Here is an 18689-nt window from a genome sequence, read left to right as displayed (position 1 = left end):
TCATGTTGACTTCCCTCTTCTTTCCTTGCTAAGTCCCAGGAGCTGTTCTGAGTAAATAAAAGCTGCTGCCCTCCTAATCACCCTTCAACTCTTCCCACCTGATCAGTTTTAGTCATGCTGAAGTGCAGTGCTGTCATAACAGTGCTCTGTAGAAGCTGCCCAACTGACTGCTTCTATGAATAGTTTTCCTAAAGAGAAAACTCTCTGGAGTCTGATAGATACATATAAAAAAAAAAAAAATAATATATATATATAAAATAACATATATAAATTGCTGTTTCTCCATACACCAATAAGTCATCAAGTCTGTACAAAATTAACACAAAATATATCCGGTGAGAGGCATGACTGGCTGGCTAGTTACCAGAGGAGGTTTAAAAGGTCTGAACACTCCCTCAACCTTTCCTGCCGATCATTCAGAAACTTCCTCTGTTAGACAGCCTCATCTGTCACTCAGGAACTACATCTGCTTGCCTGTTTATTTTCTCACTTAGGGTTGAGGTCACCTGCCCTCCTTTTAGCTAATCAGAGGAGACAGCAGTAATCAAAGCATGAGATCAGTGCTCCTGGGATGTCTTTCTTGAAGAGCCTCTCTGTATGTTCTTCTGCAAACCTTGCAAAGTAACATAGGCATATACAACCAGAGGAAAAGAGCAGGGGAGAAGGCTTTACCTTTTTTTTTCTCTTGTTTAGCTTGGTTTGAGATCTAGCTAGAGGAAATATATATTGCTGAATCTTATGTGCTACCTGGAAGAACAAGCATAATAATTACTGAGGGATTTCCCATGTGTGACAGGAAAAACCTCTCGCTAAGGCATTAAATGGTAGCCCTTCACAGGAAAATTCAAGTGATATCCTTGCACAGAGGTAAAGTGCATAAGGTAGGTGACAGTGCTTATTTTTCGGAAAAGTAAATCAGCCTCCTGACTGTCCTTAAGGGACTATCCATAAGAGAACATGCCAGCCTGGGTGGAGTTACTGATTTTGTCCCTCTGAAACTTCCTCTACCAGATACCTTTGTTAGGCTCTGCTAAACAGTATTAAATAGTTGTCAGGTCCTGCCTTAGAGATCAGTGCATTTCAGCATCAACTGAAGCTATTCCTGCAGAGTTGACTCTTAAAAAAGAGCTTTATACTGTGGATGAGAGGTTTGTACCTGAAAGAAAGGGCAGTGAAAGAAAGCCAGAGTTCATGGAGAGAAAGTACATCTGACTTGTGGGCCCCTTGCAAGGGGCTGGCAGTTTGCCTTACCTTGCAGCCCCTTGCACATCTTGAAAGGATTTAAAGGACACCAGTGCCAGCCTGCTCTCTCTAAACTCATTTCTCTTTGTTACGCTATTGTTGTGATGAATCACGCATTACTATGATTAGCCGAGAGAAGTACAATTACTGCTTTTCAGCAGTGGCTGGTAAAGCATGGCCTGGAACCACAGGCCTGACAGGTGGAAAAAGGATCTTGTCGGGTATGACAAGAGCGGAGAGATGGAAATTGTTGCACTTACAGAAAAAAAAAAGTTGAAAAGGAGCAGAGAACAGGAAGAGGAAGGTTTTCAAGTGAACACTACTAGGAACAGGGTGCTGACTGAGATGGACCTTCCCTGTGAGCAAGTATGGCTATTCTTGCGCATAAGAAGCCACTGCTGCTTATCAGCAACTCCTTGTACCAGATGGTAGCCCCCCAAGAACAAATTTTAAAAAAATTACAGAGACACTGAAAGGTACTGAAGAAAAATAAGCGATCCTGCAGAAGGTTTAATAATTTAACCCAGCAGTAGGAAAGTGCCTGGCAAAATTGAAAGGGGTAGGAAAAAAGAGGGTGGAAGAGGAGACATTTAAGAAGAGGAGAGTACAGGCCAACTGCATGGTGGTCCCCACACAGTCTCCCTCCTCGGAAGGGAAGGCAAGCAGGTTGCTCTTAACCTGCTTAAAGAATAACGCTGTGATGATACCAAAGTCCTAATAGCCTTTGAAATTCAAGTTCTCAGTGGAGAGGGAAGAAAACTTCCAAATGACACAAAAGTAAAACAAAACATTTTATATTTCTATAGTGTAAATGACAGTAATATCTTATCCTTGTTTCCCAATAACCTCTCATTTCTCTCCTTGTCAAGCCATGAACGCTTCCAATGCTTCTGAATTCCTAGCAATCTTTGTAGACTAAAATTGCTTGCAGAGTGTAATCTCTTGTAGGTGGCAGGGCAGCTTATCCAAAAGGTCCAAAGCAAAGGCTTAGTGCTTCCGACCAACGGCACACCTACAGCAACTGCAAACACTGAAGTTACTTAAATCCTGTTTATCTGAGTGCGAATCTCAGACTAACAGCGTGGGCAGCGTAGCGGGGCTGATGTGTTGGTCCCACTTCCCACCCATTTGATGGGAAACCTGAACCGACTACCACGCGGTCTTTTTCCAAACGCCTCTAAAACGAGACCTCATCCTCCCGTCTTGTCCCACCCCGGGGTGCCTCAGCGGAGGGGACCAGGCGGCCGGCTCGTCCCCTCCCGGACAGGCGCCGGAGCCGTGGCGGGTGGCCGGTGGCCGTGCTCCTCTGCTGCCCTCTGCTGCGGGGCCCCGCGCGGCTCCCCCCGAGCCGCCGCCGCCGCCGGGCCGGGCTAGGGCGCCCGGGAACGGGCCTTGGCGGCGCTACGGGGTGACGAACGGCACCGGGTGCCTTGGCGGGAGCAGATGGCCGCCCCCACCCCACCGGGGCCGTCGGAGAGGGGGTCCTGCAGAATCAAAGGCAGGTTGACAGCCGCATTTGGGGGTCAAAATTTGACCCCTGTGCTCCCAGCACAAACTTAACAGGTATTTTGCATTTTATGCCTGAAGATTATTAACTTCCCAGTTAAAAGTCTGTAAGAAACAAACTATCCATATAGCAAGCTTTGGATGATATTAAAACAATTTTAATTGAAACTTAAGTTGTGACTACAAATGCTGCATGATTCTGTGAGGCCTTGAAAACAAGGGAGAAGAGCCGACACGGCATGCTGGCTGTGTTCACTACTTGGGCTTAGAGCAGGGGCAGACAGTGAAGCAAGGCCTGCAGCAGCAAGGCCTGGCAGCAGCCCATGGGCACAAGCCCTTCTGTGCCCCCAGCGCAGCAGGAGCTGTGGGGTGAGGGCCGCAGAGGGGTTGCATGCAGCAGGCTGGGGTCTTGCTGCATGATTACAGAATTACAGAACGGTAGGGATTGGAAGGGACCTCTGGAGATCATCTTGTCCAACCTCCCTGCTTCAGCAGGCAGACCTAGAGCAGGGGGCACAGGAACACGTCCAGGCAGGTTTTGAGTATTTCCAGAGAAGGAGACTGAACAACCTCTCTGGGCAGCCTGTGCCACTGCTCTGTCACCCTCACAGTAAAGTTTTTTCTCATGTTTACGTGGAACTTCCTGTGTTCCAATTTGTGCCCATTGCCCCTTGTCCTGTCGTTGGGCACCACTGGGAAGAGCCCAGCCCCATCCTCTTCAATACCCATCCTTTAGATATTTACAAGCATGGATAAGACCCCCCCCTCGGTCTTCTTGAGGCTGAACAGACCCAGATCTCTCAGACTTCCCTCATAAGCGAGACGCTATTGTAGCTGCAGGTTTTATTTTTTCAGTTTCAACAGGCAGGAAGCTACTAACGACTTTTGAGTGAACTGTTCGCTACAGGATCTTAAAGCAGAACACTTCTGGCACGGAGAGTGACTTGGAATTTGGGGGTCTTTTTAATCGATGGTGTCCAGCATTCTTTGCCCTAAGCAGCCCTCCGCACACAGATAAAACGTTCAATAACGTAGACCATGAAGAAGCGAGCACACTGCCACGTTCCCTGACGCTGCCACCGCTGCTCGCGGCCCGCCCAAACGCAGCCGTGACGGGGCCGGAACCGCTCAAGCGTCGAAAACGCCTCCGAGGGGCGGCGGGAGCCGCTGGGCCCGGCCCCGGGGTGAGGTAAAACCCCCACTGCCAGCGGTGGGGAACAGCCGCCCCCCCGGGCCGGTCTCGCCCCGTTCCCCTCTCCCCCTCGCCTCAGGGTCCCCAGAGGCTCTGGCGGGGCGGAGCTAGCTGACTGTCCGTCCGTCCGCTCACCCCTTCCCCCAGCAGAGGCCCTAACAGCCGCCGCCGCGAGGGCGGGACTCGGTCCGCCCCCGGCGGCGCCGAGCTCTCTCTCCTGCCCCGCCTTCCCGCTGCTGAATCCATCGCCGAGCAACGGATCGCGGCGGCGATCGACGCTCTCGGCTTACCTTCCGCTCCCCCCCCGTCCGGTTAGGCGCACCACCCCGGGGGCGGGGGCCGGGGCAGCGTGGGAGGGCGCCTGGCTGTAGGTGCCCGGGTAGTGCCGCTGCCGTCACCTCCTCCTGCCTGCTCGCCATTAAGGGTGGGCGCCGCCGTCGCGGCCGTGCAGCGGAGGGCCTCCCTCAGGGAGGAGGACCGCTAGTCCCCGCGTGTCCCCCCGTCCCGGTCCCGCCGCTCTCCTGGGAGCTGCGGTGCTCTGTCCTTTTTCTGTGTGCCCGCCCCACGCGCAGGGCGGCCCGGGGCCATGGAGCGCGTGTTCACGCCGCTGGACTGCCTCCTGCCCGCCGGTACGGTACCTGCCGCCCCCGACCCGCTGGGGGGTGGGGTGGTGGGGCGGGGCCGGGCAGCCCCGGCGGCGGCAGGCAGCTCACCCCCACACCGGGCAGGGCAGCCTCCGCTGAGCCCCGCGGCCGCCCGCCCCCGCTGCCTGCTTGCTCTCAGAGCGCTCCGGTGGCGGCGGCGCGACCTTCCCTGTGCGCCGCCGCTGCCTCGGCGTGAGGGGCCGCTCGGTGCCGTCAGCGGCGCTGCGCTCCCGCGGGGCAGGCCGGGCACGAGCGCGCCGCCCTTCGGCTGGTCTCCTCCATATACCCACGCAGTGCCACCTTGTAACACCCCTTTGCCTTTCCAGTTGTAACCCCTTTAGGTTTAACCGGTATCTTCAGTCAACTTGTCACGGTTTTCTCGGGTTGGCCGGGCCCAGCGCTCCGGTGAAGCCCGTCTTCTGGCGAGGGGAGCCGTCGACTCGGTTTCCTCCATGTGCTTTTGGCGTCAAAGGTCCAGGTCCTGCCCGTGGAACCTCCACGGATGTGCACCCCACTTGCCTTTCGGCTCTGCATGGCAAAGCTCTGGGGTTTGGGTTTTTTGGTTGTTGTTTTCCTAAGCTGTTCTTGAGTGTTATTAATATATATATTAATATATAAAATATATGTAATTAACCTCATAATCTCCATGAAGGATAGACTACCTGTAATAAGCACATGCTCGTCGAAGTAGCTTGTATGCTGTTTGGAATAGGCACCTCTTCTTCACTCTGTGTTTCCGGTATCTAATTCAATAGGGCCCAATTTGCTATTCAATAATACCATTATAAACAGTAAATATTTTTATCTTTCTATAATGTAATTTTAAAGCTGCATAAAAATCATTTTGGTGTAGCAGCTGAATTCTAACACTGCTCTGTTCTGGTACTGAGACTTACGGTGCCGTGGTGAGGTATATGTTGTTATTTATTTACTAGTAAGATCTGGAGGAAGGGAAGAGTTTAACAGAATGTACAGTTTTAAACAAATCAATACATTTTTACAGCTAGCAGTTTAAGAGCATGTCTAAACTCTTCCCACTTCTTTAAAATCACTTTTTGGTCTAATGTGTTTTTTTAGAACTTCTTCAGGGTGTGTTCAAAGGTAGTAATGGGTAAAGCTGTACTCAAGGGATTCCTGCCAGAAATGTATATATGACTCAGAGTGTGTGTGTGTATTTTGAGATGCCTCATTGCTTTGGGTAGAAAGAGGGAATGGGCCTGGAGGTGAGATTTTAGTGGGTTAACTTTGATTTGTTGCAGTGTGGTGTCCTCTTGTATGAAATGAGGAATAACTACTTACTAAGAGTATATAGTGAAGAGATACAAAAATGTACCTTAAGAATTTATCCCTGGGGAAGAACAGACATTGCTATTTATATTCTAAGATAGCTGCTTTTGATAGGCATTTGTATGATGTTAGGACTACCATATGCCCCAGTTTCCAGGAGTTATCTTTTTATTTTTTTTTCCCTTTGGTTATGTCTGGTTGGAGTTGAAGATTTGGCATGTTTGCTCACGGTTTTCAAATGGTCCACAGCCTCATCAGACTAGAGGCTTCAGCTGGGTGTCAAGAAGCCTGCTTCTTCTAAAGAAATGGATGCTGCAAGTATTTGAATTGACTTGGTTATACAGGATAGCGTGCCTATGAAGTGCACAGTGGTACTGCATCTGGATCCTTGTCATCATTACAGACATCCGTTACCAGCATTTCAGGCTGGTTTAGCCTGCTCAAAGTATGCAAGGCTGAGCAGATTTATTTGGCAATTCCACAGTTTAAAATCTGGTATCCTACTTAGAGAAGTCAGAAATAAGGCTTTCAAAATCGGGCAGGTGAAATGAGCCTCCCAAATTCTTCTTGAAGAAGTACTAGTGTTTCTTCTTCTGTGTGCTTTAATGGGGTATGTATTCAAGTTTCCAAATAACACAAGGCTAGTATGCAGAGAACATGATGCTTCCTAGAGGCTAGAGGTGAGGCTACAAAATAAACTCTTGTGAGGATGTTGAAGTACTATGGACCTTGTCCCCTTGCCTTCACTAATACAAATGTATAGCAATGTATGTAATGTTTCTGGTTGCTTTCTAAAGCTTTGTGCAAACACAGTGGCATGTCGTAGTGGGGAGAATGTGAAAGTTTTATCTGCTATGTTTGGAGGTTATTAGTTACTTTCTTTTTTTGGAAGGTGTTCAGAAATTATGCTGATTTTATATGGAATAGAATAAAACACAGGTTTGGAAACTAATATTAGGTACCTGAACTGGAATTTCAGGGCCACGTGTGCCTTAGTAATTTTAATCAGTGTAGTTAGAGTGAGTTCTTATTTAGATAGTAGACTATATATCTCCCTGTTTAGCACCTGACTGAGGTCCATCTAGCAGATATTTGAGAACTGCTGTGCTAAACTAACATGCTCAGAGGCTTTGAACATTATTCAGTCAAACAGGTGGAGCACAGTTGAAAATGACCATGCTACAGTCAGAAAGCTGTGCTGTGTACTTCAGAACTGCGTTGATTTGCTTAACATAGTTTAGAATGGGTAATGAGGTAGAATTTAAAAGTGGGGTTGAACTCTAAATTTGAGTATTGCATACTAAAACAGGTATATTTTTATTTCCTCGTGAAATGAAACCATTAAAAACACTCATAGAAGCCCACCCTAAAGTCCTGTATGCTGCTCTGAAAGGGTCAGGCAGAAGCTTCACAGGGTGAAGCTGTGATGCAGCTGTTGTAGAAAGCTCATAATCAGTGATGTCACACTACGGCCTGTGAATCATGACGGGAGTAGCTTGGTTCCTTCTGGAGCTTCATTTGATAGACTAGACATTTCCCTCCTGCTGTTTATACCCTTTTCTTGTACTATCATTGCCTCCTGCTGCTTGTCCCAGACTGTGCTGCAGGCACTTCTGCAGAGAGGCAAGTGTTTCTAATTTATTTTTTTAATACCATGAACTTTAGGAGCTGAGTCTGCTATGCTTGTGACTGCTTAACAGCAGAAATACTGTAGCATCCTCTAATAAGGTTGCCCCTGAATACCACTTGAGACTTTTAGAAGGGCAGAGTGCCAGTTTACTAAGATGCGTTTCTCACAGGGAACGTTTTATATTGTGTGCTGTAATGTGGCCTGGATTCTCACTCATCTCCAGATGTGATTAATGATTTTTTTTTTTTTTTTTGCCTTGCACAGTCCTTAAAATGCAGTTCATTATTGGTTTTATCAAGTGGAGTGATGCAGAAGGGGGGTATTTTCCTCAGTTTATAATCCAGCACCTCCCATTAGGGGTGTCTTGCCGCCTTGAGGTGGAGGGACTGCAAAGCAGAAGCAAATCTAGTCCTGCTTTCTTCTGTGCCTTGCAGAGGGTTTATTGGAGCTGAGTTTCCTATGACTGACAGGAGCCTGTGCTACTGGTGAGGACTGGTTCCCCCCTGTCCCCACTTCTCTGTGCCCTGAGTTCTGTGACCAAATGCACATGTGAACTATGCAGCATTGAGAGCTAGTGATTAAGGCTTGGTCCACTAAGAAAAGGGTGTGCTAGCTTCATCCCACTGAAGCAAGGTCATCTATACGTCATGAGAGACACAGCCACAACAAAGTCTGCTTCAGAATTATGTGGTAATTTATAGTTGTCCCTTTGTGCAAAGGGCCTATAAAAATTCTGCGTTGAATTTAAAGCAAAGAGAACAAGAGGAAGCAACAATACGCTGTGAATGCTCTTCCATCATTCCGCAAGCTTGACTGTTTCTTGCTTGACTATATGTCTTCTCCTGGAAATGCTACTGACTCTAAACAAGTTACCTCTGAAAGGATTATATCACCATATTCCTTTTTAAATGCCTGGGGCTTAAACTCCTTCCTTAATGTTCCCTTTTCTCTGACACTAAGAATTGAAAGTTATTTGTAAAACAGTGACATGTTAGCCATTCACTGAATGACCTCCAGCCTAGCGTAAGCATCAATAACCGTCTAAATGCCCCTTTGCTAGAGTTCTGCATGGTCTCTATGATGCATTGTCTTGCAGTTTAATAAACAAAATTTTGTGGTAGAAATCAAGAAAGTCACAGGGTTAGGAAATCAACCTAATGGTCTGTGTTAGCTTGTGAACAGTAGAGGCATATGGAAAATGGAGTCCTAGACTATGGGATTGCTCTGTAATTTTACAGGTTTTTGCCACTGCTGTTGGGTCAGAGTAGTGAAGTTTTTAGGCAAATCATGTCATTTAAAACCTGTGATTGAGTTCACCAAAGTTGAAAAAGGGTGTCAGTCCTTTTAGAATATATCAGAAGTTCCTCAATGAAATTAGCAAGCACTTCCATATGGCTGTTACATTGCTATATGTTTTTAATTGAAACACTTTATTTTATGTGAATGTTGCTGACCTGCTCCTGCTCATGCTTTCATAAAAGTAGTAACACCATTCATTTATTCAAGTTACCTGGGAAGCCTTAGCTTGTTTTTGAGGTAGCTGTAAATATTCAGCCTTGGACCCTGCTGCTTGTTAATTTGCTGAGCTGGGTCAGCAGTTCTGTAAGTATTATTGTATAGATTACTTACAGGTGTACTTAAAGTGAAGTATTACAGATGGCTTTTAGCAGATGTAATCATTGTTAACCTCACCACTTTCTGTTAGATCTTTGCTTTCACATGTTGATAGCTTTTGGAGTTCTTTATCTTTTTTGTTGTTGTTAATGCTTTATATGCTGGTGTGTTATTTGGAATGGGGCAGCAAGCCATCTTTAACCATTTGAGCTCATAGGAAGGACACTTATTTTTGTACACATACACAGAGCCCCCTTTTGAAATAAGTTGACATCAAAGCTGGTTGCTGTTTTTCTGTGTGAATGATAGATTCTTATCTCATGCAGTGTCAGTGCACTGATAGTTCTATATCTTGCGGTCACTAATAGGGTGTAGTTGGCATTCTGTTGGATGGGAATATAATGGTGGAGGGGACTGAGGGGATTTAAAAACAAACCAAAACAACAAAATAATCCTCTAAAGACCCCACCGGAGTATAAGAGCAATAATGATGTCACTGGAGCTTCTGAAACAAAAACGTACGTTCAATACTGCTTGCACAGATAGTAAAACACTTGGATAAATTCCTTTTGGAAGGTCTTGTTATTTTCTAACAGTTGAAGCTTTCAAGAACAGCTTACACAGAGTTCTGTGAGGAGTCACTTAGGTGTAGCAGATTGAGCCTTAAAGCTAGGAAATACTACCTGGCCTCTTAATGTATTTTGTTTCTTTTTTTTTTCTTTATTTTTTTTTTCCTCTGATTTAACATCAGATAAGGAGGTGGGAAATATACTTATTCCAGACATCAAAATGTTCGTGTTGTTTGTATCCAATTAAATGTGTGCAGGACTGCTGGAAACAATTTAAATATGTTAGTCTTTAAAGAGTAAAATATTAATCTTAAATTACAGGAAGTCAAGGGAAAAGAGTGGACTTTAAGGTTTTGGGGTGTTTTACTGCATTTTGCTTGCATGTCTCTGATCAGCTCAAGATATTTTGCAGTTTCACAGCAGCTTTAGCATTATGTTATATCTCAAATCTGTGTGTATACATATATATATGCGCGCGTGTGTATATAAATATATATAAATATATATTTAAAAAGCTAGTTTTACTTTCTGGAAGTGGAGAACAGAAGAGACTTTTTTTCTTTTTGGCAAAGCTCATCCAAGTCTGATTTATGGAGAAATTGAATATGAAGCAAAGAAATGAGGCAGTTTGTTTACACAGGAGAAAACATAATACATATAGGTTTCAGATATTTCAAGATCCAAAATAACAAATCCCAGGCATACTTGTGGATTTGCTTTAGATTTTAACATCCCGAGACATTAATCAAAGCTTAATCTATGCAGGAAATAGCAGCATTGAGAGTAAAACCTAACATCAAAGTCTTAAAAAGTAAAAAAAACCCCAAATAACCTAAAAAAGACCCAAGCAAACAAACCACCTGAAAGGAAGTAAAAGGGCTAGCAGCTTCTCTTCATAAGTGGGTTCTCAGTAGCTTTTCACTTCTAGTGAGTTTTAGGTTTGGATGTAACCTAAGGGATTAGGACGTTGAAGAACAGTACTGTTAACTGATGCTTTGTCCACGGAAATTATTAGCTAGGAATTTAACAAATTTGTGTGCTACAGAAATAATCTATGCCGGTCTCAAAGTGCTATCGTTGAAAAATGTGGATTAAAGAAAAAAAAAGAATCTAACTAAAACCACAACAAACAACAACCTACAAACAAATGGAAAAAACAAAAACCCAGTGGTAGATCTTACCCAATATGAAATATAGTAAATCAACTGGAGATACCTCTGATGTATACGCCTCCTTGTTGGTACATCATAGAACATGCCCCATCTCTGATCTCTACAGAGAGAGGGGAATTTGCAGTGTGTCCTGCAAGATTAACTAATCTGATTTATTGCCAAATAATTTAACAATGGAAAGGAACAGACGGTCAGTTGTCCTTTCCGCCAAAGTCACTCTACCTGATCACAGCGAAGGATATAACGAGTTCTTAACATTTTTGGTTTACATCTTTCTGTAAATTATAGCTGTGCTGGCTTACATGTAAGTAATTTATGGAAACAGGTTCTCCTTTCCATCCAACTCTGACCTTAAACATGAAGAATATGATTAACAGTATTTGTGTAGTACTGCCTTTGCATAATTAAAAAGAGAATTGAGGATTTAAAGTTGCTACGGGAACATTCAGTTAGTTAAATTTTACACAGAGAGTACGCATAGTAGCTTTTGGATTGCTTTTAAATTAAAGCTATTGCTGTACATCCAGTTGCAGTTGAAGCTGCTGGAAAGCTTTTCCTGTCATTTCCTAGCTTTGAATTTTATTCTGAATGGCAGTCGAATTTGCTCAGCGCTAGTGCTGATTCTTTGTAGCTTGTGTTGATGGATTGTCTGCCAGCCTTCCTCTCTGGCAGGACAGAAGCTGGAGGGATGCACGTGTTTATCAGGCCAATTGAAATAAATGGGAAGCTGGCCAGTGAATTCAGTGGGAAAGGAACCTGTCCCCTCATAATTGATTTATTTTGTAGTTGTGACTGCTGATGTGGGTTCTGTTTTGTTCTATTTCTTTTTTGCTTTTACTGTAGTTCCTCATTTCCCTTCTGTTCTTCCTCCAAAATTTTCTGTCAACATTGTTCCTGGGCACAGCACAGCAATAAGGGAGTAGTTCAGAAGTATTTATATGTACCGTTTTCCACCAAATTGTTCAGTGGCTTTGGTGGTAAAAGCTGTCTGTGTGTCTGACACAAAGAAGCTTGTTTTGCTGCAAAAGTAAAATACATTGGTGCTATAGAGTATTGGGCCCTTACAGAGTTCCTCATATGGAAAAGCTTTGACTTCTGTGACAACGTCCATAAGGGTGTCTGTGGACCTGCCTGGTGGAGGCACAGCAATAGCTGTCAGCAGAGATGTTCCTTTTTTTTTTTTTCTTCCCACAAACATAATTTACAATTGTGTGCCATATAAGCATATATGAAAGAAGAGTACAATTCTGCTTCCAGAGCAGAAGGGCACTGGTATGTCAATGAAATCTCTGTGTATATATGTATGAGATTTACTTGCTTTTATGCTTATAGCTGATCTAGCTGTGGCAAGCAAAGCATTGTTGTATAGACCAGACCTAAGCACAGGCCAAAGCTCCAGTTGCTCAGGATGAGTTAAAAGGATGCTGGGTTGAAACCACACCTAGGCAGTTGTCCAGCAGATGGTGTGACTTAGATCACTTGAAAATTTCCTGAGGTTGACTTGAGTCACAGAGCAACTGTGCAGATACAGAGTCAATCTCCAGGTGCTCCATTTTGAGACTTTGCACTCTTGATAAGAGTTTTATTCATGGGGGAAATTCCAAAGGGTAAGGCAAGGTTTGTACTGCAGAGTTTGACCTGTGTATCTGTAATGCTTACAGGTATCAGGATCTTTGTCAGCTTTAACTACATAACCGAAAGCCTCTAATGCAGATACTTCAACGCAGGGTACACTTTCACTTCTGGAAATGAGTGCTCTGCAAGCTGTTTGGTGTAAAGCACAGCCTTGTGAGTGTAGAGTGTGCTCTATGGGGCACTTTCTCTGCCCGGTTTACAGTTACACTTAATAACCATCTAAGCAGTGTTTGCCATACTGCAAATCCAAAAGAACAAAAATGTTAAGGGGGCAGCTTGAGAGTCAAGCAGCTGAAGATCTGCGGCTTGGACTGCCAAAGGAAGTGGTGTGGTGGCTTTGCTGCTGCAGATGCAATGAGAACAGCTCTTGGGCGGTGCGTGACCACCTCCTTTCATAATGAGTTGACCTTGGTACACTGGAGATGATTGAGCTCTGCTATGAAAGCATCTGTCTCCATATTGCCACTTCTTGCTACAAATAGGAAATTTACCTTTCAAGTTTCTTAAAGAAAAGCTTGATTTAATTTTACTTAAAAAAACAAGGGTGTGTGCGTGTGTGCAATATTGAGGAAACTGTTGTTAAGGGTAACTTAATGTTTGGCTTTCTGGACTTCTGACAGCAGTGGTCTTGAAAGGTCACTGCCATAGGACTTTGCTCCAGATACAGCTATCGCTGGATTCAAAGTAGAATGAAGGGTGTTATCTGCAATCCTGTTGTCTTTTTAGGGTGCTGGCATATTGCTGCTGTTATTGAGAGTGCTGTCCTATTAGCTCTTCTTTCTTTGCCCAGAATCCACTGTGGGAATGACATTTTGTACTGTATGCACAGTCTTTGTACATTTCTAATGACATCAGTAACTGTGAACAGAGGATTTAAATGGTTATTTTGTAACTGTGGGAAATAAAATCACTGAGATCAGATGTTCTTCCTTGAACTGACTGGTAGGGTTTTCGCTTGGAAACTCGATTTCCTAGTTCCCTGTGTCTTTATTTAGACTATTTTTCTTACATATTGGTCAGTAGTAATGCTGCTGCTGTACTAACCTGACTCAGAGTAAGGAGTTTCATCATGTGAGCCTGTGGAAGAATTTCTTCTTCTGTCTTAGTCTGCCATCCTGTCATAGGGTCATAAGTTAAATTTTTGTGCCAACAAACCTCTAAGTCAGTAGGAAACTAGATCTACAATGTAATGTTTTGCTTTGTCTTCTGTGACTGTTTTTGGTTTTTTGTTTTTTTTCTCCCCTCGCACCCACAGCTGCTGTAGTTGTGTTGAAAAAGCCCCAAGTGTAAGCCCTAAAACACAGAGAGCACAGAAGTTGTCATTTGGGAGGAGCAACAGCAATGCTAGAAGGAAAAAAAAAAATCCCTTCTTTTAGAGTATGCTGCACCTCCACGAGGAGGATTTTTGGGCAGGGCCATGGGCAGAGTGTGTTGCAACATGAACATGCTCTGCACATTTCCTTTCACTGCAGCAGGCTGTTTTTCCTGCTGATGGAGTGTGAAGCCTGTGTGAAATTATCAGTCAGTGTCTGGCTTCCCCAGAGAGGACAGGGAGTGATGAGAGCTGGGTCGTGGCCTTGCAGTACCTCTCAGTAGAGATGGCCATATGGTGTGGGAGAGGGCGCTGAAAAGGTGTGTCACAACAGATGTTTGATAGCATACTTGTTGCCAAGAGCTTTAAGTGTCAACTAGCTCCAGTAAGGTACAGTTAGAGCTGCCCCAGGGGTGCAGTTAAGGAGGAATGCTGTTTAGATAACACAGTGTAATTTATTATTTGCATTGGTATTGCAGTGGCTATGTTTTGTCAGGCAGACAAAGGCATAACAAGACCCAGAGATTGGACATCAGAGCCAAATAAATTCATACTAGAATTAGGTACGGATTTTTAACCTGGAGAAGAATAACCAGCCCTTTGAACATTGTACCTAGAGAAGGGTGGATTCTTCATAAGTGTAAATTAGTTGCAAGTCATACTTTACTTGAAATAAGAATGAATTTCAGGCTATGCCTTTTATACAAAAGGCTAAAATAGATTGTTACAGCAATACTTCCTGGCCTCTGAATCTGTAAATCTGAAACGCTTAGTCCACTGAAGGAGAGACTTATTTTCCTTACTATTTAAGTCATCAGGACAGATTATGGGAAAAGAAAGGAACTGGTATATTGGCATATCCTGGAGTACTGCAGCGTCAAGTGACTAGTCTCATGTTGCAAAGGAGGTCTTTGAGAACTGGGAGCAGATTTCAGAGCTCTTGTGATGCGGTTCAGAAATTGAGGACTGTACTTCCTCATGTTTTGAGTAAGTTGTATGTTTAAAAAACCAAACAAACCCCTCAAAAACCCCTGTAGCGCGTGGTTATGGTTCCTAGGCAGCAAGAACTTACTGCAGTAAGACTATACATAGTGTGCTGAATTTATTGATAGTTCACAGTAACTAGCAGAAGCTTTAAAATTATTTCCATAGATTCCATCCTTATTTATCTATAAATATTGTAATTGGGAATCCCACAAGGAGGAAGAAAAGGCTTGAGTTTAGACAGCGGAGTGAATAGTTATACTGAACCTATACAACTTTATGCTCAACTATTCTGTTTCTCACCCAGATTTACATTTGCTGAATACATTTGCTGAAATAAATAGCCAGTGTCGTTTGAGAACAGAGTTGGAACTGAATAAATGTAAGGCTTCAGAGTATTAAAAAGGGGACTGAACTCTCAAATAATGCAGTTATACAGCCCAAAGAATGTAAATTAGAACAGCGGAGAGGAAATCTAAATTTATGAATATATGGGAAGAGCTATTCGTGTTTTGTGAGAGTTTATAAACTTGTGGTTTTGTGGTCTGATCCTTTGCTGTTTAATATTCCCTTTTCTTCTTTTCCCCCAATAGCAAATACATATGGAAAATATGCATCTTATGATTATAGCAGTAGGTAAAAGGTGTTTTGTTACTTTTCTCAAGTGGAAGAGCCTATCGAAAGAGGAGAATGTGGGAAGGGAAGCCTGCAGTGGAAGAGACTGCCAGCTGTGAAGGTTATCTGCAGACGATTGTCCCATTCACAGCTTACATAACAGACCTTGGAATTATGCCCTGTTACAGTTGGATAAGAAATTAATTGCAACTGCAGCAAAGAAGGCTCAAGTTAGATGTTAGGGTAGAAAAGTATAGGTAGCAGGTGGAAGCACTGGAATGTGTTGTTTGAGAAGATGATGTAGTCCCTGTCAGTGGGAGCCTCCCCTTTACTGGGGTAGACAGAGGAATTGTCTAGAGAGGTGTTTCTCCTTAGGGACAGAGGAATGGACTAGATGATCTGAAGACTTAGATGTACAAAAGCATAGGGATTGAGATTTGTATTTAGGAATCATATACGTAGAGGCAGAGAGAGCTTTCTATATGCGTATCAGGTGCTGAAGGACATGCTGTGTCTGCAGACTTTCTCACTCTATTATACTGGCTCCAGTTGGGCTACTCAGACAAGCAGGGCTTACTCTTGTGTTTTGAAGTTTTCAGTCTGTAAATTACTGATGCTTTCTTCTGCAGTACAGTAATGGTAGTTATCCAAACATGATTTTTAGCAAAATCGTAGGTGACATGAAAAGTACGAAAATGTATGAAAAGGGGTTTGAGGAGTGAAGCTCTGTAAGTTCTGAAATAAGGAGTGAAAACTGTGTAGCAATTGCTGTGAATTTACCAGACAGTGAAATCTGTCTCTGTGATTTCATTTCATCAGTTTTCATACCGCTGCTAACTGGCATTTGAATTTCTAGCGGTTTCAGAGAGATTACCTAGAAAAAAATCTGGACGTCTATAATTCTCTTATTCTGTTAGTTTTTGCAGATGATCTTGTGTTGATAAGAAACAGAAATGTATTCTAGAGACTATGACAGGAGTTTCCTGGGAATTTACTTTCTTTTGATGTCCAAAAGGGGCTTTAGATTACCAAAAAGAAAGCTTCTTTCAGAAAATGGTTCCTAATTTTTTTTTTTCCACAACCTTGGAGTATATGTTTCTGAGGGTAAAAATCAGCAAGAAAATGCATCTACAAAGAGCTTCTCTGTAGTTTAATCCACTTTATACTGACAGAATTAATTTGTCATTTTTGTGCATGTCACTATAGAGACAAACCCTGCCTGTTGTCAGTGTAATTTATACAGTCGTTATTATCTCCAATGAGAAAACATGCCTTAAATTACAGGATTCCTGATGATTTGAGGTACAAGAGTTATGGAAGCTGCGTGCAATGTGTTCATGTGCTGCATTGGCAGATGGCTGAGGTGAACATACACTCTCTCTTCAGCTTTAAAAATCAGAATTGGTGGCAGCATTGTCAAAACATGTCAGCACTTGAAGGGTGATGTGCAACAAACCACTGGCTCTGCAACACACCTTGGCGCACAAGTTGGAGCTTTGAAACAAATTATATTCTTACTCTACAAATGTTTTGTTGTTGTTGTTGTTTAGTTGGGCTTTTTTAGTTGCTACGTACTTAGTTTGAGCTACTAACATAGAAGACTGTAGCACTTAGGAAAAGGGTATGGCACTGGGATGTTTTCCTTGATATCTTGCATCAAGAGGCAACTGTGCTTATATTTTGAGTTATATTTAACCCTCTGCCTGGAATTTTAATTTATTTTGATGGTCCTGGATGGGCATGTCAAATGCTGGTGCTTGGTAGTTCATAACTGCTTCACAGAAATAAAATCCATGAAGATGGTATGGGGAGAAGAAGAGGCAGAGGAGGAAGATGGGAAGAGTATTTTCTGGACTGTTATATCACAAGTGCTGAATAATCTGGAGTAGCAAAAGCTATAGGTGATTTCCCTAGGGAAGGGAATAGGCATTTTGAATCTAGTATTTTTTTCTGCTGCCACTCTCACAGTAGGCTATGATGATAGAGGGTGCAGATGGTAATGTCATAAAATAGAAGAAAGAAATAGAGTGTGGTTCAGGAATAAATACAGGTAGTCTCTAAATGATATGCTGGCTCAATTTTACTTGATGGATGCCAAAAGCCATTTTTTTTTTATTTAGAGAAGACAGCACCCTGCCTGAGAGGACAAAGATGACATTTTGTTCTTCAGGGGCATAAAACTAGTTTTCCTAATTATTCCTGGCATTTTGCCATTCATGCTATGAACTTCCTTAGAGGATAGAAGTAAAGCCAGTCTCCTGTGAGAGTGAAACATGAACTGAATGAGTTTAAGGTTTGAAATGTGCTAGCATCAGCACCAAATCCTAAAATGATGTTGTAGGAGTTCCAGAATAAGACGACGGAGAACACTGTAAGATACATATGATATGTTACAGAGGTGAACATAGTAAGCTTCTCTGAATATAATATAGAAAAGTCTAGATTAGGAAGGCATTTATATGCAGCTTTATACTTCTGAAGTTTCGGTTTATGTAGAAGGCTGAATTTTGAATGTATTATTGCTGTATTATTCTAGCATCCTCAAGTCCTTGTAGGACATCTGTGGTAGAGGAGGTAGATGACAAAATGCTATTCCTGCCTAGAAGACTTAAAAGTCTCATCTTGCACAGAGAAGCCCCCTCACTGAACCTAGCACTTTCATGGAGTCCTACTCAACAGGGAGGTGTTCAGAGTCTGTGCAGAGGCATAGCTTACAGTACTGGCAGTCAAAAAACCCAGCAGCTACAAAAGCATAGGTATTTGCCAAAGAGGTATTTTGCAGATCATTACATTTATATGGGAATTCAAAGATAGGTGAACACGTGTTGTTTAGAAAACACTCTGATGCTGTTCTCATGATATTCTACAAACCTGATAATTCACTTTAGTTTTTGACATGCTAGTGCTTTACAACATTTTGCATGTATTAGGGAGGTTTTGTCCTGACACTCTGGATGTTCATTCAGGATTGTAGCCTCTGCTTCTCGCAGTTTGAATGCCATTATCAGAAGCAAAGCAAATGTAGTTGAACGGATTTGGTATAGAAAAAAAAATACAGGTCTCGCCAAGGATTTTTTTTTTTGTTTGGCTTGTTTTTCTGACATAATCTGTTGATTGCATTTTTGATTTGACTGCTGTTTTCATGATACAGCAGACTACAAAACCACAGGAAAAATATCTTTTAGGAGACAGGATTCAGAATGTTATAGTATTCAGAGACTAAGCTAAGAGTTCAGTCCTTTTATGAGGTAAACTGACCATTGTGGAAATGCAGGTGGCTACTGATG

General features: G+C 43.1%; 1 protein-coding gene across 6 annotated transcripts in view; it reads left to right on the top strand.

Annotated features, from left to right (window-relative positions):
* The first annotated feature begins 4178 nt into the window (after positions 1–4178).
* The window catches only part of TPK1 (thiamin pyrophosphokinase 1), a 308617-nt gene continuing 294106 nt past the window's right edge, over positions 4179–18689 (top strand). For 4 of the 6 annotated variants that reach the window (XM_075083753.1, XM_075083752.1, XM_075083750.1 and 1 more), the window contains exon 1: positions 4282–4569. Coding sequence is in view for 5 of the 6 variants with exons in the window: in XM_075083752.1 (XP_074939853.1) it covers positions 4527–4569 (43 nt within the window). In the remaining variant the exon portion in view is untranslated. Of the gene's footprint in view, positions 4570–18689 lie in introns of all 6 variants that reach the window. The other 2 variants (XM_075083749.1, XM_075083751.1) reach the window with 2 other exon arrangements.

The sequence above is a fragment of the Phalacrocorax aristotelis genome, chromosome 2, assembly GCF_949628215.1.
Source record: "Phalacrocorax aristotelis chromosome 2, bGulAri2.1, whole genome shotgun sequence".
Lineage (NCBI taxonomy): Eukaryota > Metazoa > Chordata > Aves > Suliformes > Phalacrocoracidae > Phalacrocorax > Phalacrocorax aristotelis.
Note: the sequence above shows the minus strand (reverse complement) of the source record. Positions and strands in the feature narration are given on the sequence as shown.